This window comes from Helianthus annuus, chromosome 7 (genome assembly GCF_002127325.2).
Source record: "Helianthus annuus cultivar XRQ/B chromosome 7, HanXRQr2.0-SUNRISE, whole genome shotgun sequence".
In the NCBI taxonomy this organism is placed as follows: domain Eukaryota; kingdom Viridiplantae; phylum Streptophyta; class Magnoliopsida; order Asterales; family Asteraceae; genus Helianthus; species Helianthus annuus.
This window is the reverse complement of record NC_035439.2, coordinates 135,024,319-135,051,470: the sequence shown is the minus strand read 5'-3', so window position 1 is coordinate 135,051,470 and position 27,152 is coordinate 135,024,319. Positions and strand designations below refer to the sequence as shown.

At 36.9% G+C, this 27,152-nt stretch overlaps 3 protein-coding genes across 10 annotated transcripts; 2 read left to right on the top strand and 1 right to left on the bottom strand.

The window, feature by feature from the left end:
• Nucleotides 1–7,033: 7,033 nt before the first annotated feature.
• On the top strand, nucleotides 7,034–9,975 carry LOC110927124 (vacuolar protein sorting-associated protein 29). Its single transcript, XM_022170734.2, has 3 exons — nucleotides 7,034–7,393; nucleotides 8,769–8,906; nucleotides 9,547–9,975. Exons 1-3 carry the CDS (start codon nucleotides 7,262–7,264, stop codon nucleotides 9,841–9,843), a joined length of 567 nt encoding a protein of 188 aa, XP_022026426.1. The 5' UTR covers nucleotides 7,034–7,261; the 3' UTR covers nucleotides 9,844–9,975.
• Nucleotides 9,976–13,093: 3,118 nt separating this feature from the next.
• Nucleotides 13,094–15,644, top strand: LOC110927125 (pentatricopeptide repeat-containing protein At3g02650, mitochondrial). 2 transcript variants are annotated; one of them, XM_022170735.2, is made up of 2 exons: nucleotides 13,094–14,878; nucleotides 15,535–15,644. In XM_022170735.2, exon 1 carries the CDS (start codon nucleotides 13,136–13,138, stop codon nucleotides 14,846–14,848), a length of 1,713 nt encoding a protein of 570 aa, XP_022026427.1. In that variant the 5' UTR covers nucleotides 13,094–13,135; the 3' UTR covers nucleotides 14,849–14,878; nucleotides 15,535–15,644. The 2 variants fall into 2 exon arrangements, with proteins under 2 accessions (XP_022026427.1, XP_035831206.1); XM_035975313.1 differs by lacking the exon at nucleotides 15,535–15,644 and adding an exon at nucleotides 15,020–15,293.
• A 3,536-nt stretch (nucleotides 15,645–19,180) lies between these two features.
• On the bottom strand, nucleotides 19,181–26,499 carry LOC110927126 (protein IQ-DOMAIN 31). 7 transcript variants are annotated; one of them, XM_035975309.1, is made up of 9 exons: nucleotides 26,362–26,499; nucleotides 26,244–26,293; nucleotides 25,018–25,060; nucleotides 22,317–22,427; nucleotides 21,945–22,211; nucleotides 21,527–21,724; nucleotides 21,364–21,438; nucleotides 19,933–20,929; nucleotides 19,181–19,425 (listed from the first exon to the last, which is right to left on the bottom strand). In XM_035975309.1, the coding sequence occupies exons 4-9, from the start codon at nucleotides 22,389–22,391 to the stop codon at nucleotides 19,394–19,396; spliced, it is 1,644 nt and encodes a 547-aa protein (XP_035831202.1). In that variant the 5' UTR covers nucleotides 22,392–22,427; nucleotides 25,018–25,060; nucleotides 26,244–26,293; nucleotides 26,362–26,499; the 3' UTR covers nucleotides 19,181–19,393. The 7 variants fall into 7 exon arrangements, with proteins under 7 accessions (XP_035831202.1, XP_035831203.1, XP_035831204.1 ...); XM_035975310.1 differs by having other exon boundaries at nucleotides 22,317–22,405; XM_035975311.1 differs by having other exon boundaries at nucleotides 22,317–22,402.
• Nucleotides 26,500–27,152: the final 653 nt, after the last annotated feature.

The window sequence follows — 27,152 nt, the reverse complement described above, 5'->3', positions numbered from 1 at the left end:
TATACAATACTCCACATCTTCCTATATCGCAAAAACATCTAACGAATATTTACTGATAAACATTGCAGGTACTTTACGCGCATGAAAAAAGGTTGTCACATAATCCATAATTAGCAAAAACCCTAGCAGTAATGTATATTAATACTGAAGATCTATTTAAGATTGATCAAGATTTATACAACAATGGCCCGTTTTCAAGTGAGGAACGAGAAGATGAAGAGAATGAAGAAGAAAAAGTAGCAAACGAGGAAGCACTTCATGCATAAGTTGATCAGCAAAATGAAGCAGAAGCGGTTGAAGTTCAAAATGATGAAGAAAATCAAGAGGCAAACAAAAATAACGTATCAAATAACATTGATTTGTTACACCAACCAAGCTCCCTTGATGATATAACAAATTACATCCGAAACTATAACACTCATAGCATAGCAAACAATGTAAGTATATATATATATATACACAATTACGAAACATATCAATATAATATAATATAATATAAATTAATGTTTACAGCAGGAAGATCAACATGGTGAAGGTAACCTGAATCTGTAAAATGATGATGTTGGCGATTCAAGTGAACACACTCAAAGTGAAGAAGCACAAAGAAGAGAAAATGAAAAACAAAAATCAACAAATGAAAGCCAAACTCCATTGAGCATTCAAATTCATATTGATGAGAATGTAAGTGCTACAAAACTTTATAGTTAAAAATTTTCAAATAAACATATCTTTGTATGTATAACTAATAATCACGTAATGGATGCAGGAGTTGTTGTCAAAAATAATGAATAAAATGGAAAATTTTGAGTTTGATTTCAAAGACATGAAAGGCATTTTCCAAGAAGCCATATCAAAGTACCCAAAACATAATGGCATAGGGGAAGAGCAAGATAGATGGAACTGTTGGGTGAGCATGTACAAAGGTTACCTAGAAAACGAAAAGGCTGAAATTGAGAACCTGCAATCATGTAATGAAGAAGACAAATCACATAATGAAGCCAATGAAGCCCAAAAACAAGCTATTGATATTGAACAAGAAAAAAATGAATCCAATGAAGAAACTACTAATATCCTAGAAGAAGCCGAAGTTGATAAAGAAAGAAATGAAGATGAGTTGCCTGCAATACCGGAGGCGTCAAATCAATAAAACACATCATTCTCGTCATCGGTTGTTTCTAGGTTTACAATATGTTTTAGTTCTAGAAGATCACTTTCACCTGCAAATAGTAAAATCATTCTCCAATTTTGTGTAGCATAAATCTGTATATAATGTCCCTCTCCTAGAATTTGGAACTTCCCCCAATGAAAATGTTTAGGTAAATCTGGGTTTTTTTTTTTTGACACTTTACAATAAACTTGTCTAGTAATCTTGTTTGAACTTGTGCTTGAACATCTGGGGTAATTTCTAGAGTTTTATGATCTGTTTTTAGCCAGGGCATGCTTGCAAAGTTTATACTAGTAGTTACTACCAGGCGTTCTTGGTAGGTGTTTGTAGAACTATGGTGATCAATAAAAACTCGTTTTCTCGCTGGTCTGTAAGTGTTGGAATCAGCATAAGGAAATGAGGCAAAAATTGTACATCCGATTGTAGGTTGGAAGTTGTGTGTAGCAATGTTTCTTGTGGTTAGAATGATTTTTTTCTCCAAAACGATTGAGAAGTTGTTCTGTCTTGCTATTTAATCTGATTTCCATATAGTCAATCATACTATGGTGGTAGAATTGAACTATTTCATCATCCGTTAGCTGTGTAGGAAGAAAACTTGTAACAAAAGAAAGCTAGTTCCATTACCTTCATTATCTGTTCTTTCTACTACCTTTACTCTAGTGGCGATTGGATCTCCAAAGGCTAAATCTATCAATCTTTGTTGTAATTCATACAAAATTAGAGGAAATTCTACAAAAATCTTTTGTGATACAATTTGTTTAAACTCAGGAAAACGTTTTATTACAGACTTTAGACAATATTTCCATGGTGTATAAAGAATTCTAATCTTGAACATTTCATAGTTTCTGTTTATCGTTGTATTTTCCTTTTTCTCAATTTTTTTGTAGTAACTGCCTATATTTTGTTTCGAGAACAACCATTTTTTGTTTTAATAAACCATGCTCAATCTTTTCTTGTATAGACTGTGTATTTTTTCCTTGTTGTACAAGTTGTTCTTGTAACTTAGTGATTAGCTCTTCTTGAGCTTTTATCACTTGTTTCGGCTTTGTTTTTGCCATTTCTGCAAATGTTTGAACCTCTTCAGGTTCTATGTAAAAGCCACTTATCCTAAAATGTTCTTTTGTAGTTTCCATAGCTTTTTGAAAATCTATAAATCCTTTATTAATTGGATTGAGGCATTGGATGTGTTTAGCCACCGTTTCCCATTTATTTAGGCTAGCTAGCTTAGTCCAACATCACAGGTGAAGTTTCAACTCAAGCTAATTTAATAAATGACCTCTCACAAATATGGCTGTAAACGAATCGAGTGAACACGAACAAGGCCTTGTTTGTGTTCGTTCATTAAGGATTGAACCCGTTCATAAACGCTTACTGAACAAGATTTCTTGTTCGTGTTTGTTCATTAAGGAAATAAATGTGTTCATGAATTATTCATGAACGTTACCGAACGTAAACAAACGCAGAAAAATGTTCATGAACACAAACAAACTTTCATACACACAAACGAATATATATTCTTCATTTTAGAATAAAATCAAAAAATTTCTCATCACAGTGATTACAAAGAATCCACTAAAAATAAATATGTACTTAACATAATTTTCCGAACATAATAGACATAATTGTCATAAACTTTACTAACAAAAAACATTAAGAACTTTCTCAAGCTTTAACACAAAGTGAAATTGAAATGGTCAAATGAGAATGTTAGAGGCGTATAGTATAACGGGGTTTTCCAATTTAAAATAAAACCAATAGAATAAAAATTGAACATATAAAAACCTTTAAGTGAACAAACACAATTGAATGTTGGAATTAACTGGATCAAAAACGCAGCAACACAACGATTTTGTGAGAACTCCTCACGACTCTTTTATATATTAATAAAGAACAAAGCAAAACATGTAATTACATAACCTAACCCATCTATTTATACTAAACTAATTACTTGCTAAACAAGCTATCCTAAACCAATACCAACTCTAATACTTAATTAACTAATAAATATAATAACAAGATAAATCTTTTAGTTCAAACTAATAATTATCTCTAAACAACTAACTACTATTTATTATTTTCTTCTTTTTATCCGCTCATCCATCTTTATCTTTCTCCCGGTTTATCTCATTCCACAATTTTACCCGAACCATTAGGATTAACTCTTCATTCTCCCCCTTAATCCTAATGTGTTCCTCCTAAATCTTGAATTCCAAGTAATGCTCTCATCTCTTCAACCTTAATTCTTGGACCGTCTTTCTTTCATTCAATCTCCCAATCCATTCCTTGGCCACGTATACCCCTTGACCCTGGTTTATTTTCACCGCCAAGTTGCGCCATACTAAATGCACTTGGCCCATCTAAAATCGCCTCAATCGTATACGTAGAAACAATCATCATGCTTTTTTTTTTCTTTGTGCCTAGCCAAACAAAACTTGTTTCCTAGCCAAGCTGCTCACAATAGCCACCAAATATTTATCTTTCAAATTCTTTATATTTATTCTTTTTTCCCTTTCTTTGCACCACCGAGTCCTCCTTTATTTCGTTCAATACCTATTATAAAAATAACTTCCTTGATCAAAGAAGCCTTTGATAATCTTCAACTAATAGATCTCTTCGAATGATCACCACACAGAGATCCCGTTTTTCAATTCTATGATTGCTTCACTAAGATTGCAACCTTCCTTCACAACTTGTCGATTCACTCAGATTTCGACCGCCCTGCTCGATTCACTCAGATTTTGAGTCTTTGTCTCTGCTCGATCCACTCAGATTTCGAGTCTTCGTTCTTCTCGTTGTCGATCCATTTAGGCTTCGACTTCCTGCTTGATCCACTCAGGTTTCAAGTCTTCTTTCTCCTTGTCGATCCACAAAGGTTTTCGACTTCTTTCTCCTTGTCGATCCACGAAGGTTTTCGACTTCTTTCTCCTTGTTGATCCACGAAGGTTTTCGAGTTCACCGGGTTGATTTGCTTCGATTCTTCTTGCTCCCGCTTGATCGTTACACGCTCTGATACCAATTGTTGGAATCAACTGGATCAAAAACGCAGCAACACAACGATTTTGTGAGAACTCCTCACGACTCTTTTATATATTAATAAAGAACAAAGCAAAACATCCAAGTAATTACATAACCTAACCCATCTATTTATACTAAACTAATTACTTGCTAAACAAGCTATCCTAAACCAATACCAACTCCAGTACTTAATTAACTAATAAATATAATAACAAGATAAATCTTTTAGTTCAAACTAATAATTTATATTTATATATACTCTAATTTGCAACATTTTTATGCAATAGAACTTGTAGCATGTGTTTCATTTGTTGGACCACTTTAGAAGATTTTTATGCAATAGAACTTGTAGCATGTGTTTCATTTGTTGGACCACTTTAGAAGATTTTTATGCAATAGAACTTGTATCATGTGTTTCATTTGTTGTACCACTTTAGAAGGGCTTCATGCTTTTTAGGAATGGCAATGGGCCACTTGTACCATGTGTTTCATTTATTGTACCACTTTAGAAGGACTTCATGCTTTTTAGGAATGGCAATGGGCGGGGCTTGGGCCGAGTATTGGTAATCCCAAGTCCGTACCCGGTTGTTAATTCTTTATCCCATACCCGGCCCGTTACCCGTCGGGTATTTGTCAGGTAATTACTCGTCGGTTATCGGGCATACCCACGGGTGTCGGGACATTTTTATGCAATAGAACTTGTACCATGTGTTTCATTTGTTGTACCACTTTTGAAGAGCTTCATGCTTTTTAGGAATGACAATGGGCCACTTGTACCATGTGTTTCATTTGTTGTACCACTTTAGAAGGGTTTCATGCTTTTTAGGAATGGCAATGGGTGGGGCTTGGGCCGGGTATTGGTAATCCCAAGTCCGTACCCGGTTGTAATTCTTTGTCCCATACCCGGCCCGTTACCCGTCGGGTATCTTTAGAAGGGCTTCATGCTTTTTAGGAATGGCAATGGGCCACTTGTACCATGTGTTTCATTTGTTGTACCACTTTAGAAGGGCTTCATGCTTTTTAGGAATGGCAATGGGCGGGGCTTGGGCCGAGTATTGGTAATCCCAAGTCCGTACCCAGTTGTAATTCTTTGTCCCATACCCGGCCCGTTACCCGTCGGGTATTTGTCGGGTAATTACCCGTCAGTTATCGGGCATACCCACGGGTATCGGGACATTTTTATGTAATAGAACTTGTACCATGTGTTTCATTTGTTGTACCACTATAGAAGGGCTTCATGCTTTTTAGGAATGGCAATGGGCCACTTGTACCATGTGTTTCATTTGTTGTACAACTTTAGAAGGGTTTCATGCTTTTTAGGAATGGCAATGGGCGGGGCTTGGGCCGGGTATCGGTAATCCCAAGTCCGTATCTGGTTGTAATTCTTTGTCCCATACCCGGCCCGTTACCCGTCGGTTATCGGGCATACCCACGGGTATCGGGTATACCCACGGGTATCGGGTATACCCGTTAATTTCTTAAAAATACCCGTTGGGACAAATGTGCAATTTTTACTTTGACGTTTATATAATTTACTATTTTAATGACTATAACAAGATTATGACAGAAGATTTTTTTTTGGGTAAAGGGTATAACAGAAGATTATGGTATTGTCCCTGACCTCAAACATTATGCTTGTGTAGTTGATTTACCTTTGCGTGCATGGGAAGAAGCTTACATGTTTATTAGAGATGCCTATAAAATCAGATTGATCAATATGAATGGATAAATGCCGGGTATTATACACTTTTGTGTAATTTTTATGCTGATAATGGTAAATGGGATGAAGTTGCAAAGTTGAAAATGACAATGAGAGAAAAAGGGGTTATAGTTGATCTTGGGTGTGGTTGGGTGGAAGTAAAGGGGAACATTCATGCATTTCTTACTGCTAATAAGAACCATTCTTAAGGAAAAGAAATAAATTCAATTTTGAATGACTTTTATGAAAAGATGGAAGAAATCACGTAATTTGATCATTCAAAAGCAGATGCTTTGGGTGGCCGTAGTCAAAGACTGGCCGTTGGATTTGGGCTTTTAAATACGGCTCTAGGTGTGCCTATATGAGTAACAAAAAATCTTTATATATGGTTTGTGGTGGTTTTATTTTTTTACGGTTGTGGTGTTGACGAATGCGATGTTGTGGTGGCTATTGTTGTGATGATTTTGGTGGTTGTGGTCTACCATCGAAAAAACATTTAACATAGTTACATATATCTAAAATCTGTGAAGTTGCATGGGAGCCGACAACCACATACACATGTTTAGAAACAAAACGTATACAAACCTTGATTCTCGAACGTATGGGTATTGTCAAGGGTAAATGGACAATGATGGTTTATGGTGCAATAATCTGTACTCAAAGCGGATTTACTATCTTAATGATTGTGCTTAGTAAATATACTTTATAGATCACCCTAATCTAACTTGCCGGAAAAAAGGATCTGTTAATATATTTTAACACCGCTACATTGACTCGGTTTCGCAACACATCTTCAAGCCCCTGCCGCATCGCGGCGGGGTGCGCTTCTAGTTATCTCTAAACAACTAACTACTATTTACTATTTTCTTCTTTTTATCCGCTCATCCATCTTTATCTTTCTCCCGGTTTATCTCATTCCACAATTTTACCCGAACCATTAGGATTAACTCTTCATTGAACATGAACATACTGAACGTTCACGAAAATAAACGAACGAACGCATCCTTTGTTCATGTTCGTTCGTTTAGCTTAACGAACAGAATTTCTTGTTCATGTTCTCATTTAATAAACGAACAAACATAAACGATTTAGAAACTGTTCCGTTCGATTCATTTAAACTCGGCTTGATTTAATCTTGTACCTCAACTCGTTTAGATCATCCCATCATACCCTTGTAGATATAACACACCTAGTTAGTGACGAAGAAGTCCCCTGTTGATATACGATCGCTTTTGATCTCCGTAAATTAGTAGATGGTTTCACTCAATTCGGTTGAAACATTCACCCGATCGTCGGTAATTGAATCTACTTGTGTTAATTTCAGTGACTTGATTAGTATTACATTTAATTGAATTGAGTTAGGGTTTAGTGAAGTTGGTAAGATGGTGTTGGTATTGGCAATTGGGGATTTGCATATTCCACATAGGGCACCTGATCTTCCTGCAAAGTTCAAATCTATGCTTGTTCCTGGAAAGATTCAGCATATTATTTGCACTGGTAATTTGTGTATCAAAGTAAGTATGTACTTACTCATTCATTCATTCATTCATTCTTATACTGCTTTATTAGATTATTAAAATATGATTAGCATTTTAGCGTTTAGAAAGCGTATGCTTGTAACTTCGTTTCTTAACCCTAATTAAGGGATCACTGAAATTTGATTGGTTCTTTAAGCAAACTGAGTTAGGGGCTGTTTGCTTACCTCTTAACGAGGCTCTTAATGGTTCAGACCTTACTGGTTCAACACTTAATGGTTCAGACTGTTTGTTTCGTGGGCAGATATCTGAATGGTTAAGACCTCTAATCTGAAATGGTCTCTGAAGTCTGAACGGTTAAGCATTATACTGGCTCTTAATGGTTCGGACCTCTTACTGGTTCTACACTTAATGGTTCAGACCTCTTACTCGCTCAGCACTTAACCATTCAGAAGTTGCCAAACAGCCTCTTACTGTTATAGGGATTAGCCTTTACGCATTTCAAGATCGTTTGCTAGGAACTTTGCTTCTAAACGATCAATGTACATTGAGAAAAAGATAGAAAACGCAACGTTAGAATCTTTAAGCTCATTATATCTGTTAGTGTAAGCCTTGTTTTTGCTGTCTTTTCATGTATGTTTGTTGTTTATAAACTAATGATCATTTGAAATATTAACCACTCTTTGGAACAGTAGTTGAATCTAATTATAAGTCTAAGAGAGCACTAATATTGGTAATGTGGGTTCTTATCGGTTTTCATGTCTAAATTTGGCAGTTCCATTATCATTTTACCTACTTTCTGTTCTGAATGTGACTGTGTGGCTCTCAGTATTGTTAGTTCTCTTTTGTTTAGCGAGACTACTTTACTAGCATCCTTTAACTTTGATTACATTCCGTGCAAATTTAGATAATTCCTTAAGCTTCTTCCTTGATTGGCTTAACACTATAGTTATCAAGTTGTGCTTACACTGCAAGTTAATATGTATATTGTAGCCAATGATCTCTAGATCAAGTGGTGGAGGGCTTGCATTTCTCTTGAGAGATGCAGGTTCGACTCCCACTTGGTGGAGTTGGTGCAGAGTGAGGCACTGGTGGGCAATGATAGGAGACCCAGGGAAACCTGGGTTGGATCCTTGAGCCAAACGGGTTTTACCGGTAATTTCACTGTCGTGCCTACGGGCGGGTGGGTTACCGGGTTTTCCCCGGAATTGGTGGTGGACTCGGGTTACTCTCGGAGTACTCCAGTGCTCGGGATTGAGTTTGTTGGCCATTCAAAAAAAAATATGTATATTGTATGGAAGTTATTAAAACAAAGTTGTTTTGTGTACTGTGTGTTTTGCAAATTTCGAGTATGTTTTGGATGTTGATCTGGCGTCTCTTCGGATTTTTCTCTGGTTTATGTCTCTTTGATCAGGAAGTTCATGATTATTTGAAGAGCCTATGTCCAAGTTTGCATATAACGCGAGGTGAATATGACGAAGATTCTCGTTATCCAGAGACCAAAGTTATTACTATTGGTCAATTCAAACTTGGATTGTGTCATGGTCATCAGGTGAGTTTATTTAACACCTTGTAGATTTATGTAACCTATGATGGTTGAGGCTCGTGAACCCGTATTAACCCTTCTAATGTGGCTTTTCACATACGCCCCGCTTGCGGTATGCGCATATAATGTATATATGTGTGGGCGCTCGGGGGGCAAAAGTGAAAGTGCACTAATTTTAACGGGCTATGAGCTTTTGATAAAAGACATGTAGGAAGAGTAAGGAAGAACCACTCAGTGTATATAAATGGCATACGAGCATTCACATCGGCTTCTCTATCCCCATCCACATAATTACACTAAAAATCACGATATTTTCTTTCTCCTTTTCAGTTAAATAATATTTTTTTATACATCATTACCTTTTCTCTCTCCTCACTCACAACTACTTTCAAAAAATATTAAAACAATAAATGCAGGGGAACAGTGTCTTCACAAATATACAGATGAACAGTAACCTTTTCTCTCTCCACTCACAACCACTTCCTAAAATATGCTTAACTCACTCACAAATATATGCAGAACCTGTTGTGAATGCTCTACTATTTGGAGTTAAAAGTGGCGCTTTGACCCAAGCGTTTGTAACGTTGTACTATGCTTAACTCATTCTGTTTTATCCCAAGCGTTTGTAACGTTGTACTATGTTTAGGTAGTCCCATGGGGGGATTTGGACTCATTAGCGATGCTACAGAGACAACTGGATGTTGACATCCTGGTTACAGGTCATACTCATCAGTTCAAGGCGTACAAACACGAGGCTGGTGTGGTCATAAACCCTGGTTCAGCCACTGGTGCATACAGCAGCATCACGTACGATGTGAACCCAAGTTTTGTTCTCATGGACATTGACGGTTTACGTGTTGTTGTCTATGTTTATGAACTCATCGATGGAGAAGTAAAAGTCGACAAGATCGATTTCAAGAAAACATCCACCGCCACTTTATAATAAGGTAACTCATTCAAGTTTGTACCTTTTTTTGTTTGGTGTATGTGAGCTGTTTGTTCCTTTTGTAAGGATTTTTAAAAGTTGTAAATGATTGATCATTATCTTATTTTGATTTTCTTTGGTTGTTTTTAATGGGTGGTTAGATTTGATGTATAAGATATGGATGTTAGGGGATACGGTGTGGCAAATATGTGTGTCGGTAAACTTGGTTTACCGAAATGGCAAACCAATGCCTACAAAAGTTTACCGATCATAATTGGTTTCATGCGGTGACGGTATACCGATGCGGCAAAGGGAGGAAGAGGAGAGAGAGAGGGGGTGTGGGGTGGGGTCCATTCCAATCTCAACCAATCACATCTTTTTTCCTTTTTTTTATTTAAAAAGTTTACCACTTCACCAAATGTTTAAACCATTGCCAACACTTTTCAGTAAAGTTTAAACATTTTTGACTGATTGACATGGCGCACTCTGATTGGTCGGTTTTTTGGTTTACCACTCCAAAGTGTTTAACCACTCCTTACACCCTTAGTTGGAGGATTTTACAAGATGGTTGACTTCGAGACTTGCAAGAAATCATAGCTTCATTTCTTGAAAAGTCAACATTTGATTAATTGGTTTGAACTTCGAAGTTTCATTTAAAACATATTAAAAGTACTTAAGATTAAGTTTGCATGATATAGACTTAATGTTGATACTTCCATATAACAATTAATACCATGGGTATATATAAATTCTTCTCTACAATGAGACCATTCATAGTGGTGATGTGAATGTGGAGTTTTTGTAATAACTAGGTTTAAAGAAGTTCGCCGCATTACGGCGAATTTCTTTTGTTATTTAATCTGTGTTTACATGTGTTTTGAAATCACTACGAGCGTGTTGCGAACAAAACTGCTGAGAAGAACGAAAAGAAAATGTAGAAAAAAACACTAAAAGATAACCGAAAAAAATCAACCAAAAAAGCTGTATGATGTTGTTCGTATGAAACCTGTGGTCAGAGATGAGCAAATTGTTCTGGGTACCGGTACCAAATTTGCTGAACCGAAAGATCTTAAGTACCAATTCGGTACCAACTTTTGGTGTCCCTGGTACCGGTTCACTACCATTTTTTACCTTCATATACCGGTACCGTAACCGGTATTTTCGGTATCAGTACCGATTCTGTATCGGTTGGCACCGAGCTCATCCCTACCACTGAAACTAAAAAAGAAAAAAATTAAAAGTTGAAGAATCAACAAAAAAAGTTGTATGATACCGTTGTTCGTACGGTAACCGTGATCGGGGATGAGCAAATTGTACCGGGTAGACGCATTGAATTTCCCGAACCAAAAGATTTCCAATATCAATTCGGCACCAACTTTTGACGTTTTCTGTATTAGTGCCGGTTTTTACCTTCATGTACTGATACCGAACAGGACCGTATTGGTATTTTCGATACCAGTACTGGTTCGATATCGGTTGACACCAAACTTATCCAAATCCCTGATATTAAAAAAATGATTAAAGTTAAAAAGTAAAGAAAATAACTATTATTATAATATTAAAATAATAAAAGTATTAAAAAAACTATATATTATTATAATATTAAAATCAAAGTAATAATTACATAATCATTGTTTTTTAATTATTTCTTACATTATTTTTTAATCTGTAATTTTTTTTTTTTTTTTGAACGGCCAACAAACTCAATCCCGAGCACTTTCGGGGCACCCACTGGACAAACGGAGTACTCCGAGAGTAACCCGAGTCCACCACCAATTCCGGGGAAAACCCGGTAACCTACCCGCCCGTAGGCACGACGGTGAGATTACCGGTAAAACCCGTTTGGCTCAAGGATCCAACCCAGGTTTCCCTGGGTCTCCTATCATTGCCCACCAATGCCTCACTCTGCACCAAGTGGGAGTCGAACTTGCATCTCTCAAGAGAAATGCAAGCCCTCCACCACTTGATCTAGAGATCATTGGCTTTTAATCTGTAATTACAAAACCAACATTAAGCATTGCTTAACGTTGATACTAAATAAAAAAAAAAGGAGTAAACTACCATTTTGATCCATGAGGTTTGGTCATTTTTGCAATTTTAGTCCAAAACTCAAACCTTTTAAAAGTAACATTAAGCATTTCTTGCTTAACATTGATATTTGACTTGACTTGTTTCCAAACAAAATTTACGTCAAACGTAGATCAACTTAAAACGTACGTAAAATAAACACGTATAGTGGCATCGCGATGTGATAAAGTATAGACTACAATTGACCCGACTCGTATCTGAACTAAGTTTACGTTGAACGTATAGTAACTCAAATTTATATCGTTGAATGAAAACGTATTATATTTGACCCAATTTATTTCCAAACATTTACGTCAAAATGTACATAAAAATAAAACAGTTTATAATTAATCCGATTTGTTTGCAAACTAAAATTACATTAAAGTGTAGACGAACTCGAATTTATATCAGCACGTACATAAAAATAAAAACGTAAGAAATAATTTTAGGGTAAGCTAGAAACTTAACAGGTTAAAGTGACACTTGTTCTTATAAACAGTACATAGTGAACCACGTCTTTCTCTTTTTTTTTCAAACTCATAGGAAAAACTAAAACCTGGTGGTTTACGACAGGAGCATATTAATTGTTGTTTTAAGCCAATGACATTATAGCCTAGTGACATCTTGTAGGTGGGATAAGGCTTATAAACTATTAGGTTCTGAGTTCAATTCTCACAAGGGGGTTTGCCTAGTGGAGATGAATATGATCAGGTGGTTCTGCTGATGATACGATGATGCTCTAGTAATCCGTCAGCGATTCAAATTTACCGTTCAAATAATTTGTTGTTTTAAATACGATCGAAATAACTATGATTTTATTTTAGAGTAAACTTTCGTTTTGCTCCCTGTGGTTTGATCATTTTAACGGTTTTGCTCTAATAGTTTAAAAATAGCCATTTTCCTCATTGATTTTTCTAACTTATCTTCATTTTGCTCCCAGCCTCTAACTCCATCAGGGAGGAAACTGGCGACAAACTCGAAAGATTAGGGAGCAAACTGACAACAAACTCGAAAGATCAGAGAGGAAAATGACTATTTCTAAACTATTGGAGCAAAACCGTTAAAATGATCAAACCACAGAAAGCAAAACTAAAGTTTACTCTTTATTTTAATAACCTATCGTTGTATCATTCGTCACCCGACCGACCGACCCACCCAAAACCCTAAAATACCCAAAAAAAGAAAGAATTAGGGTTTTTGCGATACATCTTCAACTATCACTCACAAATCTGCAAAACAAAAAATGTGGCGATCAAGATTATTAAGATTCCGATCATCCCACACAAGATCCTCTCAATTGCACTCTAAGGTACACACTTTTCAAACCCTAACACCTACACAACATTTCAGATCCATACCCTTATTCCCACAATCAAACGTCTTTAGATTCTTTAGTTCCACCTCCACAGACTCAATTACAGATGTAGAAGATAGTAATAATGCTGTAATTCCTGATAAAAATCATACCTTTAATATTGGGGAAATCTGGAATCAAGGTGTTGATGAGGTTAAAAATGTGTTCGAAACCGAAGCCTTCGATTCGGAGAATCCGAATCCGGTGGAGTTAAATCATGAGGTTGATGTAGAAGAATTAGATAGAGTGATAACGCTTTTGAAGAGTGAGTTTAATGGGTCGATAGAGTCGAGTCTTGATGAAATGAATTTGAATTTGAGTGAAGAGTTTGTGGTGAGAGTGTTGGTAAGTGAAAATGTTTCGGGGGAGCGTTTGATTGATTTCTTTAAGTGGGCTGCTGCTGGAGGTAGTAGTAGTAGTAATGAACAAGTGTTTTCGGTTACGACGAGGTCGCTTGATGTGCTTGTGAGAGCGGTTTCTGCGGAGATGAAAAAGAAGGTTGCGTATAAGTTGTGGGATTTGGTTAAGGAGATTGGCGAAAAGGGTGATGGTGTTGTGAGTACTGAGGTGCTTAATGCGTTGATATCGTTGTTTTCGAGGTTAGGTAAAGGGATGGCTGGGTACGAGGTGTTTGACACGTTTGGAGACTTTTCTTGTGTGACGAATGCGGATTCGTATTATTTTACTATTCAAGCTCTTTGTAGGCGATCGATTTTCGATCGTGTTGGTTTGGTTTGTGAGAGGATGGTTAGTGAAGGTAAGTTACCCGAAGCAGCAAAAGTCGGTGATGTTATATATTATTTATGCAAAGGTGGGATGGTGAAAGAAGCTCGTTCCGTTTATCTATCAGCAAAAGAGACGCAACAATACCCGCCGCAGCCGTCTGTTAACTTTTTAATCAGTTCTCTTTGTGACCGGAAGAAGAACGACGCTGATTCAGTTCACTTTGCGTTGAAGATGTTGGACGATATAGAAACTAAGAAATACGCAATCAAGCAGTTTTCTTGTGTCATCCAAGCGTTGTGCAGAGTTAACGATATCGAAGCGGCAAAAGCTTTGTTGTCCCGAATGATTGATAATGGTCCTCCGCCTGGAAATGCGATCTTTAACACCATTATCAACGCGCTTTCGAAGTCGGGAGATATGACCGAAGCTATAAACGTAATGAGGATGATGGAAAACAGGGGACTCAAGCCGGACGTGTTCGCTTACAGTGTGATTATGAGCGGGTACGCAAAGGGTGGTGAAATGGAAGAAGCTTCCAAAATGTTAACCGAGGCTAAAAAGAATCACTGCAAGCTGACACCTGTCATTTACCATACGATTATTCGCGGGTATTGTAAACTTGAGCAATTCGGAAAGGCGGTGAAGTTATTGGAGGAAATGGAAGAGTATGGGGTTCGGCCGAATACTGACGAGTATAATAAATTGATTCAATCTCTTTGTTTGAAAGCGGCTGATTGGGTAATGGCGGAGAAGTTAATGGAGGAAATGACGAAAAAGGGTTTGCATCTGAACGGGATTACAAAATCGCTTATAAGAGCGGTTAAGGAGTTGGAGGAAGAGGGAAAAGGGGCCAAAGAAGCGACTGTTGCAGCGTAAAGTTTTTGGTAGTTGATCTCTACCATGAAGGTATGTCAAATGTTATTTATTTATTTTTTTTCTTGATCTTTTATAAGGTTCAAAAGAGAAGAAAAGGTTTCTATTTTGCAACAAAGATTTCCCCAAAATTCAAGGCTAGCAGTATGTAGCCCCCCTTGTATGTTTTTTCAGCGTTTTGCGTTTAACCATCAAACAATAACGAGGGCACACAGTGTATAAACACTTGACGTATCTAATGCTATGTTGTCAAAGTCGCAAAGCGCAGGCGAGGTGCATACAATAAAAAGTTTAAAAAATAATAAATTGTTTAAAAAATGAAGGGGAAGCACTAGAGCAAATTGTACTTAAGTTGATGTAGTCGGTAACGTATACAACAAATTATTATTATTATTGTTTGTAATTTTTATTATACTGTTTTGATCACCTGGCCATGGAAGGTGAGCTACTGAGCTTCCCAGGGGCAGATATAGAGTGTAACTCCCCGCTGCCCCTTGATTCTTCGGTGAGAGTGTAAATTTTGGAAAAATTTGTCGTTTTTTCGATTTCGTTACCCCTTTAGATTTTTTTTGAAAGGTTGCCCCTATAATGATTTTCTAGATCCGCCATTGGAGCTTCCTAATCTCTGCCAAAAGCTGGAATTGAATCTGTTGTTTAGTAATCAACTTCTCTAGATTTTTTTTTTGCAGGACATCCTCATTTATAAACGAATGCAGTGGTGTGTATTATTCACTTCTTAACCAGCAGTTTCAGTGGAAATAATACGAAGCCAAATGCTAGACTTGTTATATTTTATTCATAATCTGGGTCACTAGCCCCAAGTTTATGCGGACTGCAGTTATTAAGTAGCTTAACTCAGCAGCAGTCTAGCAGATTTTCAGGCGCTTGAGTTTAAAAAGCGCACGTTTTGGTCTTGAAAGCCGAGGTGAGGCGAGAGCATACGAGAGGATCCTTTGGTTGTATTTACATCAGCCTGGAGCGAGTTTTTTCTAGGGCTGGCAATTGGGTACCTGTTAAGACACGATTAGACCTGTTTGACTGAAAAATACACCCTTTGACTTTTTTAATTTTTAAAATAATTAAAATTACAATGTTACGATCTATCATTTATTCATCTTTGTACATAAAACATAAAACTGTTTTATAAACATGAGGTAGAAAGTAGTTAAACGAATCGTAATCATGTTTGAAACTTATGTTGTGCGCGCCGTCAGAAACCTGTTAAACCTGTTAAGACACGATTTGCCAGCCTTAGTTTTTTCGCATCTGATGCACACTTTTTAAAATCAAGTTTAGGTTGAAGATCCAATGGATAAAACTTTAAACTTTATTCTGTGAAAGGTTTACATCTAAGTAAGTTTAAAATGAATTTTCGAATTGTTTAACCTATTCGACGCATTTAACCTGCTTCTTTTAATCATACTTTTTTAGCTGAAGCTATTTGACCCGGTAAATAAAGCATAACCTAAATCACTCTTATCCATATATAAACGAGTCAAATTAGATCACCAAGTCAAAAGATGCAAATAATGCATTGTCTTGACAACCACTGCAGGCTCTTATCAACCAAATTCCTTAAAGTTAGATTGTCTACAAAATCTAAAATCTTGAAGTAGCAAAACAGAAGGAAACAAATACAAATAAACACGCGCATAAATTCAAGTAAGAAGAAATGCTCCAACTACATATCTTATTCGTTAGAAACCGCGATAAACCAAATTGCGAATGCCAGACACATGAGGTTTTCAATTCACTGTAACTAACAAGTGCAATGCACAAAAGTACTTTATAACGCGTCTCAAGATTGTACAATTTGGTTGGTATAAGGATGTGTATGATAACCACAAAATTTAAAACTATGTTCATGTTCATCAAGACTTGTATTTGTATCTACAAGTTCCTGCAGATCCAGTTTCATCAAGCAAAATGTCTAAACACATATCATCTTGCACCAAAATGTCTTCTAAGGAATCAGCTACAATAACAAAGTCTTCTAGATTATTCTGTCGGACGCGAGTAGTACCTTTCCGGGACGCAGCAACGGGCGCTGCGTCGGCAGTCTCCGTCTTCTTACTCGCTGCCCCTCCCGCAACGGTAACCTTCTTCTTGGCAACCCTTTTCAGTCTCTTCTCTTCATGCTCAACTCCTAAATCGCGCAACACACCTGCAAACACATCATATGATGGTTTTAACTCATGTTCCGACGAAGCGACAGACTCCTCGCTGGAAAGATAGACAAATTCTTTTGCAGCAAAGGTTATGGCCCTACATGGTCTAGGTTTTGGAATACGCGCTCCTTCAGTTGCAGCAGGAGGAGCAGCAAATAACTCAGTTCTGGCATACAAAAAGTTTGGCTTGATCTGCTCGAACCAGTATTCTTCGCCACCGCGTAGCGGCCTCACGCCCATTGTTCCAGCAAAAGCAGGAAAAGCGTTTTGATAAAGCGCAACCTCTGCATATAAAGTCAAGAGGTTAACGAAATAAGTTCCCAAAAACCAATCAGTAAAGAAACAACAGATCAAGGAGATTTACCTTCACCATCGTGCAGTAGAACAGGCACATACTCGTTGCGCTCTGGCCACTTGTCGCTCATGCCTCACGCGACCAGTACTTGCTCTCCAACACCCTATTCGGCAACGCCAATAACTTTTCGTACCAAGCCACCCCGCGCGGGACCTCATATCCTCTTTGGGGATCGACGCGGATTGACGAAATTCTATATCAATCGGAATGACCTCCTCACGGATGAAGAAACTTCATCTTCCAGTCGTGGAAGCTCTTGGGGGGGGGGGTGATTAAAATTTTCTTAACAGCGCAAAGGCAAAGGAGAAAAATCCTAAGTTGCTCTGCAACTGATAAAACACTCGAAATTTATCAACAGATAATTCCTCACCCTGCGATCGACATACAAACTCGAAGTGCCGAATCCGCACCATGCCCGTGGGGCTTAGTTGAGAGATGTGAAAGGCGGTAAAGTAGCAAAACATGTAAAAGAATTAAAAAAAATAAAAATAAAAAAACTGGCAACGCACTTGGTTAAAAAACATAGCAACGCCTATTGTTGGTCATCTAAAGAATGTGCAATCTTTAAATGCATATCTCTACACTTTGAAATGATTTCATGACTTGGCAGGTATCCCCCCTGCCCTTTTTTTGTGAAATCTGTTACGAGCATGTTTTCAAAACCTTTCGTTCCTTTGACTAGTTTATTAAAAAAATATATATATATAATGATACATAAAAACAGGTAAATACTAAAAATAGATAAACACCGCAACAATAAAATGTTACTTGTATTTGCATCCTCCGTCACTTCGCTCCAAGCCATAAACATTTTGTGTTTTTCGTATGGCGTCCATTTCACCTAATTCTACTCGTTGTGGAAGTTTTCGGTTGTTCCATGTATGAGAGGTTGATAAGAACAATAGTGTAGAAGAAGAGAATTAGCCTGATGCGTGGGGAAAGGGCACAAATCTAAAGTAGTCTAAAGCTAGTCAATCCTGCACTGTCACATCAAATCTACCTTAAAGTACTCTAAAACTACAAAAACACTGGCGGCACCTACCCTAAAGTACCATAGAACTTTTTTTAACATTAAATAAATTAAACAATTATCGTTAAAAGGTCACAAACCCCCCACTTCACCTTCGACAAAGAGTAGCCAAGCTCCCCTAGCCACTCACCTACCCGAGGGGGTGGCGGCGGTGTTTCACATGCGGCTTCAAAGCTGAGCACCTCTAGCTTCCCCTCTTAGAGGTAATATTTAGAATTAGCTTGATGTGTTAAAAATGGTAGATATGGGGTAATTTTTATAGGAGAAAAATGGAGTTCAAAACTTGCAATCAACCATGGTTCCTGGAACTTGGAAGTTCTTGTATAACTTGAAGTTTGGTGTGAATGACAGATTTTGTGATCTTGCTTTATATTATTCGACTCGAATTTACGATAGATTTCTTTTTGGTAAATAGTAAAGGTGTTAATAAGCCGTTAAAACTGACTTGACAGTCCAAAACAAAGAAAATCAGTTGCATTAAGATTCATACTGTACTGTTGGTTCAAAAAGCTGAGTTTGGCAAGTAAACCCATGGGTTAAAGGCGGCCTCACCCGCAAACCAAACCATTTTTGATAATTTGGCTGGTCCGACCGACCCAGCCAACCTAGGTTGTTTGATTTGTTGTTTTCTGAAATAGTAGTCACCTGTTTAGATGCTTCATAACCTATTTATTTGCTTATTATTACGTTTTACTACAGTAACAAGTCCTATTAGGATGAATTTTTGCAATTCGTTGATTATAACATCTCAATCACACAAATTAGGGAAAAAAAAAATAAGACACATCAACATCAAAAAATTAAAAAAAAAATAAAAATAAAAAAACTTTAGGTTCATAACTATACATTCAGACATTGACTATGACCCAACCCGACCCAGAAACAAAACATTTTTTTATCAAACCGGTAACAAGAAACACGAGTATCAAACTATTTAACACAACACAATAACATCAATACCCAACCTGCAATAAAGGATTCACAGATACCTGTACTCACCTCCTCCATCCCGCCTGGATCGCTTTTTCTAAAAACAAAAATTAATCAATCACCCTACTAAAGTAAATAAAGAGTAAATTACACTTTTCGTCATTTATCTTTATACCAAATTTCAGTGAACGTCCTTTACCTTTAAAAATGTCAGGAATCATCCTTTACGTTTTTAAAAAACCTTGCATGGTCTATCCTTTGACACTAACCCAGTTGAAATTTTCAGTTAAGTCTGGTCACATAAGGGTAGTTTAGTCTTTTTATGGTATTTAGAGAGAGAAGGAGTGTTTATATCTCTTATTCGTTTTGTTTAATTTTTAATATACCTTTTTAAATAAATGGATAAAATGACTAAATTGCCCAAGCTTAACTGAAAATTTTAACTGGGTTAGTGTCAATGGACAAACAGTGCAAGGTTTTTTAAACATAAAGGATGATTCCTGACACTTTAAAAGGTAAAGAACATTCACTGAAATTTGGTATAAACATAAAGGACGAAAAGTGTGATTTACCCGTAAATAAGTACGGCAATTGGTTTGCTTACCATCTTTAGGAGATATTTGGGGTTTGTTAAGTTTAGTCCCTCCTTTGCCATTGGCTTGCAACGGCTTCTGAACACGTGGCGAAGCCAAGTTTGGTTTACCAGTGGAGGATGGTAGAGACTGCCGCCTGGTGAAACCGTTTTCACCGCCTTCTTCTGCCGCCTTTGCCGCTGCTTGTGCCCTAAGTTTGGCCTTCGCTGACTCGGTGGCCGCCATGTAGCTTGGCAAGGTGGGTGTGCTCAGCGATACAACGCTCTCATGGTGTTCTTGTTTTGCTGGTAACGACTTTCTTCTTCTAGCTTTCTGATTTTCCTTCCCGTTTGACTCACCCTTTGCAGGCGATTCAGTTTCTAGCTTCGTTGTGGCTTCTAGGGACGGTGGCTCGATGTCAGGTTGATCAAGTGGTTTGTCTTTGTCCTCTGGAGGTTGAACCGGAGATTCTTCTGGCTCGGGTGGTTTAACCGGAGATTCTTCTGGCTCTGGCGGTTTAACGCTTTCAGCGGATGAATCGTTTATCGAACCGTTGTTTTTCTCCAAAATCTCTGAAATAGTGGAGCTTGATACTTTATTTAAACCGGGTGAAGTTTTTTCAGTGGCGAGTTCTGATTTTTCAGGAGGTCCAGAGGCGGAAACAGCTATTTTTCGTAAATTACGTTTGACTTTCTCAAGTTCAGTAAGAGATTGTTCTTGACCAGCGTCAGCTTGGTGGTTGACTTTTCTCACGGTACGCTTGGACTTTTCGTTTTCATTATGGGGACTGTTATCATTATTTGCTCTGCGAACACTTCGTTTTGGCCTCGCGGTTCCATTGTCGGTTTCTTCAGTTTGTAATTTAGTCTGCTTTCTTTTAGGCTTTGCATCAAGCGGTTTTTTCGGATGGGGTAGTGGGCCCCAGAAGTTAGTAGATGACCAACGCGTGAGCCAGCTCGTTACTGAATTTGGGTCTGTTGGTTCGTATTGAATTCTTAACGGCATCGTAGTACGAGATGAAGCAACAAGCTAAATTAAGGAATAACGCACCGGTCAACTTCTCGGAATGTAGACATGTAATGAATGATACTGATATATTAAAAGAGTTAAAGTACACGGATGGTCCCTGTGGTTTACCAAAACTCTGGATTTGGTCCCTAGGTTTCCAAAAGTACATGGATTGTGAATCGTCCCTGTGGTTTGCACTTTGTAACGCATTTAGTCCCCAAGTTTTTCCAGAAGTACATGGATGGTCCCTGTGGTTTGCACTTTGTGACGCATTTAGTCCCTAACTTGGACATGCTAAAACCTTTAGATTTGTTGGCTTGGGACTAAATGCGTTACAAAGTTCAAACCACAAGGACCATCCGTGTACTTTTGTAAAGCTAGGGACCAAATAAAAAATTTAGGTAAACCACAGGGACCATCCGTGTACTTTACTCTATATTAAAATGACATAATACCTTAGTGGCGAACACATTTGTTGATAACTTCTCTACTCGGAGGGATGTTACAAGCAAGTTTGCAGGTTTCTTATCCTAGAAAACAAGTATCGGAAAAAGTCAAAGTCAGTAAATACAAAAGTCAACATCAACTGATTAAAGATAATAAAGAAGAGAGAATTACCGCAAATGCTGTTGAAGTCTGTTTTTTAAGCAGTTGACCATTAGAAAGTCTGACCATTCGGCCACGAGTCAACGCTTGGAACTCAATAATTGCACGCATGCATCTCAAAGTAACAACAGCCTGTCTCCTAACCAAGTGGCCACGAACTAAAGCTTGAAGCCTTATGATACCCTTGAGAGCCCGAAATGCTCTTCGGGCCTACACGTATGGTTAATTACGTTAGCGTATAAAAAGACAAACAGACTCGATAATGTAAAAACACGATTTAAGGCATAATATTGCATAACCATGAAAAGAATGAAACTATGAAAGTAAATGTGGAATGGAGATATAAAAAGATGAGACACTTAAACAAACCCTAAACATTCAGCATATTCCATTGAAAAAAAAATAAATGAATCAAGCTCAATAATATTACCAAATAGCCCCTGAAAGCAGCCTGTGCTTTTGTGGCAGCTTGCTCTAGCTTGATTTTATCCTCACCATTTGATGCATTTGATTCCACATTAATTCTTGAATCTTCAGCTGTATCAGGCATTAAGCTGGCACTCGAACTCTTCTCTAGTTCTGTACGTTCTCCGATTGAAGAAGTAACGGGACGCACTGGGCTAGAGATAACCATAGAATCAGTGCCAAAATCCTCTGATTTTGCCTTGCCAGATGTCTTAATTTCTGAGGTAGCATCCTTCAAGAAATAGTATGGTATCGGGATTAATTTGTCAATCACAATAATAAAATAAAATAAAAAATGTATCTCCTCAATTGATGTGCATAAATAGTATTTTCTTACTTTGGAGAGATTAGATTTCGATGACTTCTTCCCGAAAAGCACAGTTTTGATCCACTTTCCAGGAGACTTCCCCATTGTCAAGTTAGCTGCTGTAGAGAACTGTTAATAAAACTGGAATGGAACCAGAGACCTAAGTATATAAACGAATAATCTACCGTTCCTACATAAAAAGACTAAAAATTGACATTAAGCATGTTGATTCATAGAGGATTGTTGTTTGAATTCAATTTAATTTTTCCCTAGCTGTTAATGTTTGAACAGTAATCATCCTGATGCTAACTGCTAATTTCCACTTGTGTTCCATATCATAAACCATCTTTATCAAAAGAATCCCATCACACAATGTTAAAATTACACAACATGTTCAAATTAAGTTTATAACAATTTTTAAACATATAGAATTTAACTGGTCACTACCCATAAAGGAAAACAGAATCTATGCATTTCCAGCTACAACTGGATCCTATGTTGTCAAAGACGCAAGGCGCAGGCGAGGCGCATTGGCCTCGCCCGGAGCCTAGGCGCAAGGCGCAAAAAAAAGCGTGGGCTTTTTTAAGAAAAGCGCACATAGAGAAAAAAAATATAAAAAATATGTTATGCTTTGAAAATAAATAAGATTCCACATATAAAATTAAAAAAACTATTATATATGCCATTTAAGATCATGTAGCTAATATGATAAGAACTTGAAATTGAAAGATGAAATTGATAGAATAATCCAATTCGAGAAGGATTAGATCTCCGATTACAAAGGTATAAAAACCCTAATTATTTTATAAATAAACATCGACACCATCAGCCTAAATCTCTAAGGACTTATAAAAACAAAAGGTAAAACTGTCCCATGATTTACTCCTCTATTTCTGGTAACTGAATAATTGAGGTTGACCCGAGTTGACCCATGATTCAAAATATGAATCTGCTCCATAACTGTATCAGGTTTGACCCAATTAATTCTGCGGGTTAACCAGGATTGTATCAATACATCCCGGCCGGTGAAACGACTTGTCCTCAAGTCGGAATGACGGAAAATTGTTGTACCAGGCAATAAGCCATTCTATGGTTGCCGAGATCTGTCCCTCCACTAATCTTCTAGTCGAATGCTTCCAGAAATCACGAGCTTTAACAGCGATGGTAGAGTTGAGACCTATATCGAACCAATAAGCAGTCACTTTGTTATGTGCAAGTGGGCCAACTCCCACTCGATGAGGGTAATGGTAACCTCTGTTCCCAATTTTCCACATATCTGGATCATTCCGTCCACCATGTTTAGCCCATTTATTAGTTTGAGCAGCCCACGAAGTCATGTGAACAAGAGATAATTTGGCACACATCAACTTCATGGGAATTTGATTTTTTTCCAAATCTCCAATCTGGAATAGGACGCCATCTCTTGCCTTCAATCGAACACCGCCTCTGATTCTATAAACACCATCGTTGATCTTCAATTGACCACCCAAGACGTGCTCAAATCGATCTTCGTCGACACTATCAGGATGTTCCTCTTTGACCGGATCTAGGAGCGGTCCGTGAGGTTCATCCTCGGGTTCCTTGGTTAACTGTGTTTGTCTTGCTAGCCAAGCTTCCCTGATCGCTGCAATATCATTCTTCAGGGATAACAAGGAATCGAGTTTTTCTGAAATGATGTCCAATTGCGCAGCGATTGAATCGTGATCAATTTCGTTGCCTCCAATCTGGTTGCTCCGGGTCTGCATCATCGGGATTCCCGGCAATGGAACCATTGATAAGAACTTGAAATTGAAAGATGAAATTGATAGAATAATCCAATTCGAGAAGGATTAGATCTCCGATTACAAAGGTATAAAAACCCTAATTATTTTATAAATAAACATCGACACCATCAGCCTAAATCTCTAAGGACTTATAAAAACAAAAGGTAAAACTGTCCCATGATTTACTCCTCTATTTCTGGTAACTGAATAATTGAGGTTGACCCGAGTTGACCCATGATTCAAAATATGAATCTGCTCCATAACTGTATCAGGTTTGACCCAATTAATTCTGCGGGTTAACCAGGATTGTATCATAATAGTTAGTAGCAAAAGTTTAGGACTTATATGTCGTAAGTTTTGGATGTGTGAATAAAAAGTCTCAAAAGGTGGTAAATACTTGGTCCCACATTGGTATGGGAACAAAGTGAGTGGTTGTTTATAAGGTAAAGCCTTTACTACTCCATTGTAGCTTTATGACACGTTTTACCACAAGTCCTACCCGCGCGGGGTGCAAAAATGGGTTTCTGAGCTGGAATTTGGTTCCTGCGGACACAAATGCAGCTCCAAAAACCCGGGCCCGTGTGAGGCGGGTTTTGCTTTTGCACGCACTCGGTTTTCTGCTTATGCGCTGCGCCTCAGCACCATTTTTTGCGCCTAGTCGCGGCGCTTTTTAGCGCCTCAGCACCGTTTTTTCAAAAAAAAAAAGCGTCTCGCTGCGCCCGGGCGTGCGCTTTTTGCGCTTTTGACAACATAGACTGGATCTACTAAAAAGATATATAAACAAATCTGAGCGGTGAAAAACAAACTATGTCTCTGAAATACAATCAATTTCCATTCAGTACTATGTAAAATTGTAGATAACAACTTAACAAAATAGCATTAGTAACAATAATAAACCAATTGCAAACACCTGCAATTCAGTACTATGTAAATAGCATGAGTAGCACTTAAAAACAAAGTGCAAACACCTGCAATTCAATACTATGTAAATTCAAGTGACCAATGCAAGATCTGCATATCCAAAACATAATCATCAGAAAAAAAAAAAAAAAAAAAAAAAAAAAAAAAAAAAAACACTATAAGCTAAGTAAAATGTAGATGACAACTTAACAAAATAGCATGAGTAACAGCAATACACCAATTGCTAGGGGTGAGCAGAAAACCGAAATAACTGAACCGTAACCGAAATAACCGACAAAACCGAACCGAAACAAAAACCGACGGTTCGGTTTTCGGATTTTTAATAACCGAAAATTTCAGTTCGGTTTTCGGATAACCATTTTCAATAACCGAACCGAACCAAAACGAAAAAAAACATATTTTTTTATGTTTAAGTTTAAGTGTTTAACCCATGCTATTAGAAATTATTAATTATATTCTTGAATATTAAGTACTTATAATAAAAACATTAAGATGTTTATTTATAATTGAGATGATTTATTTATTGCCTATAACAAATAACAAAATTTAATATAAAAATTAAACAATCTTCAAAGTATTATAAAAGAAAAAGTCCTAATAAAAACTTTGAAGAAACATAAAAATAGATTAGAAGGTTACGTTTATGTAAACATTATTAGTTAAAAAGATTAAGTATAATAACTTAAATGTAACCATATAAGAAAGATTCTTAAATTTTGAATTACACTTTTTTATTTTTGAATCTTACTTACTTTTGTTTCAAAAACCGAAATAACCGAAAAACCGAACAGAACCGGTGTAAAAACCGAAAAAACGAAACCGAAAAAAAAACCGAAACCGAACGGTTTTGAAAAACCGAAAACCGACATTTCGGTTTCGGTTTTGATTTTGCCCAAAAACCGTACCGAACCGAACCGAACCGTGCACACCCCTACCAATTGCAAACACTATACACAAAATCACTATCAATTAACTGCAAATTCTCTAAATGTCAAGTGAACTATACGAGATCTGTGTATCCAAAACATAATTATTACAAAAACTACACTATAAGCTAGGTAAAATGTAGATAACAACTTAACAAAATAGCATGAGTAACAGTAACAAAGCAATTGCAAACAACACACACACACACACACACACAAAATTGCTATGAATTAACTACAAATTCTATAAATGTATCCGAGATCTGCATATCTAAAACCTAATTATCATAAAAACTACACTATAAGCTAGGTTTTGAGATGAATTTACTTCAGATCTGGAGATGTACCTGAAAACAATTGACTATCGGAACCCTAACTTGCGAGTGCTGCAAACAAACTGCAATTGAAGAGGAGAATGAATCCAAATTGAATAACGGTGAAGATGAAGATGAAGAAGAGATGTACCTTGAAGTAGATGTCATGCGGTTGAGGAACATGGACCCCTGTGCTGTGCTTTCTCTCTCTACTTTCTCTCACTATATAATGTGTATGTATATGTATGTATATCTGTATTCAGTTTCACTCACATTCTCTTATTTAAAGGTGACTTGGTTATTTAATTTAATTTATATTTCCTTTTAGTATTATTCTCTGTCATTTTTTAATAAACTGTTTATTTATAGTGAATAACTTTAATTATTTACTCATATTAAATAATCTTGTCCTAATTCCTTACCATCCTCAACTAACACACAATATAATAATATTACTTGTAATAAGTGGTCCCAAAGGCCCTTTATTCTTTTAATTAATATAGTTATATTAATACTTCTGATATTTTAAAATTTTAATTTAATAATTTAGTAAAGATGAATGGCTTAAAATAACACGAATCAAGGTGAGAGTAAATAAGCTGGAATCTGAGCTCAAGTTTAAAATGGAGCTTATTTAGTAAACGAGTTCAAGCCTAACATTCATATATGGAATTTTACGAAGTTTGTGATCCTCATCCTATTACACATAATATTAAAATAATTTGTATTTTATGTAATTACATAATAAATATTATATGAGCAAAGTTATGATAAATATAATGATAGCATATATATATATATATATACATATATATAGGTAAAGGATCCTGTAAAAAAGTCCCAAAGTGTGAGAAAGGTAAGAAAAAATCTCAACCATTAGATCTTTTGATCTAATGGTTGAGATCAATAGGGACCAAAATGGTTAATATTTTTCTTAATTTG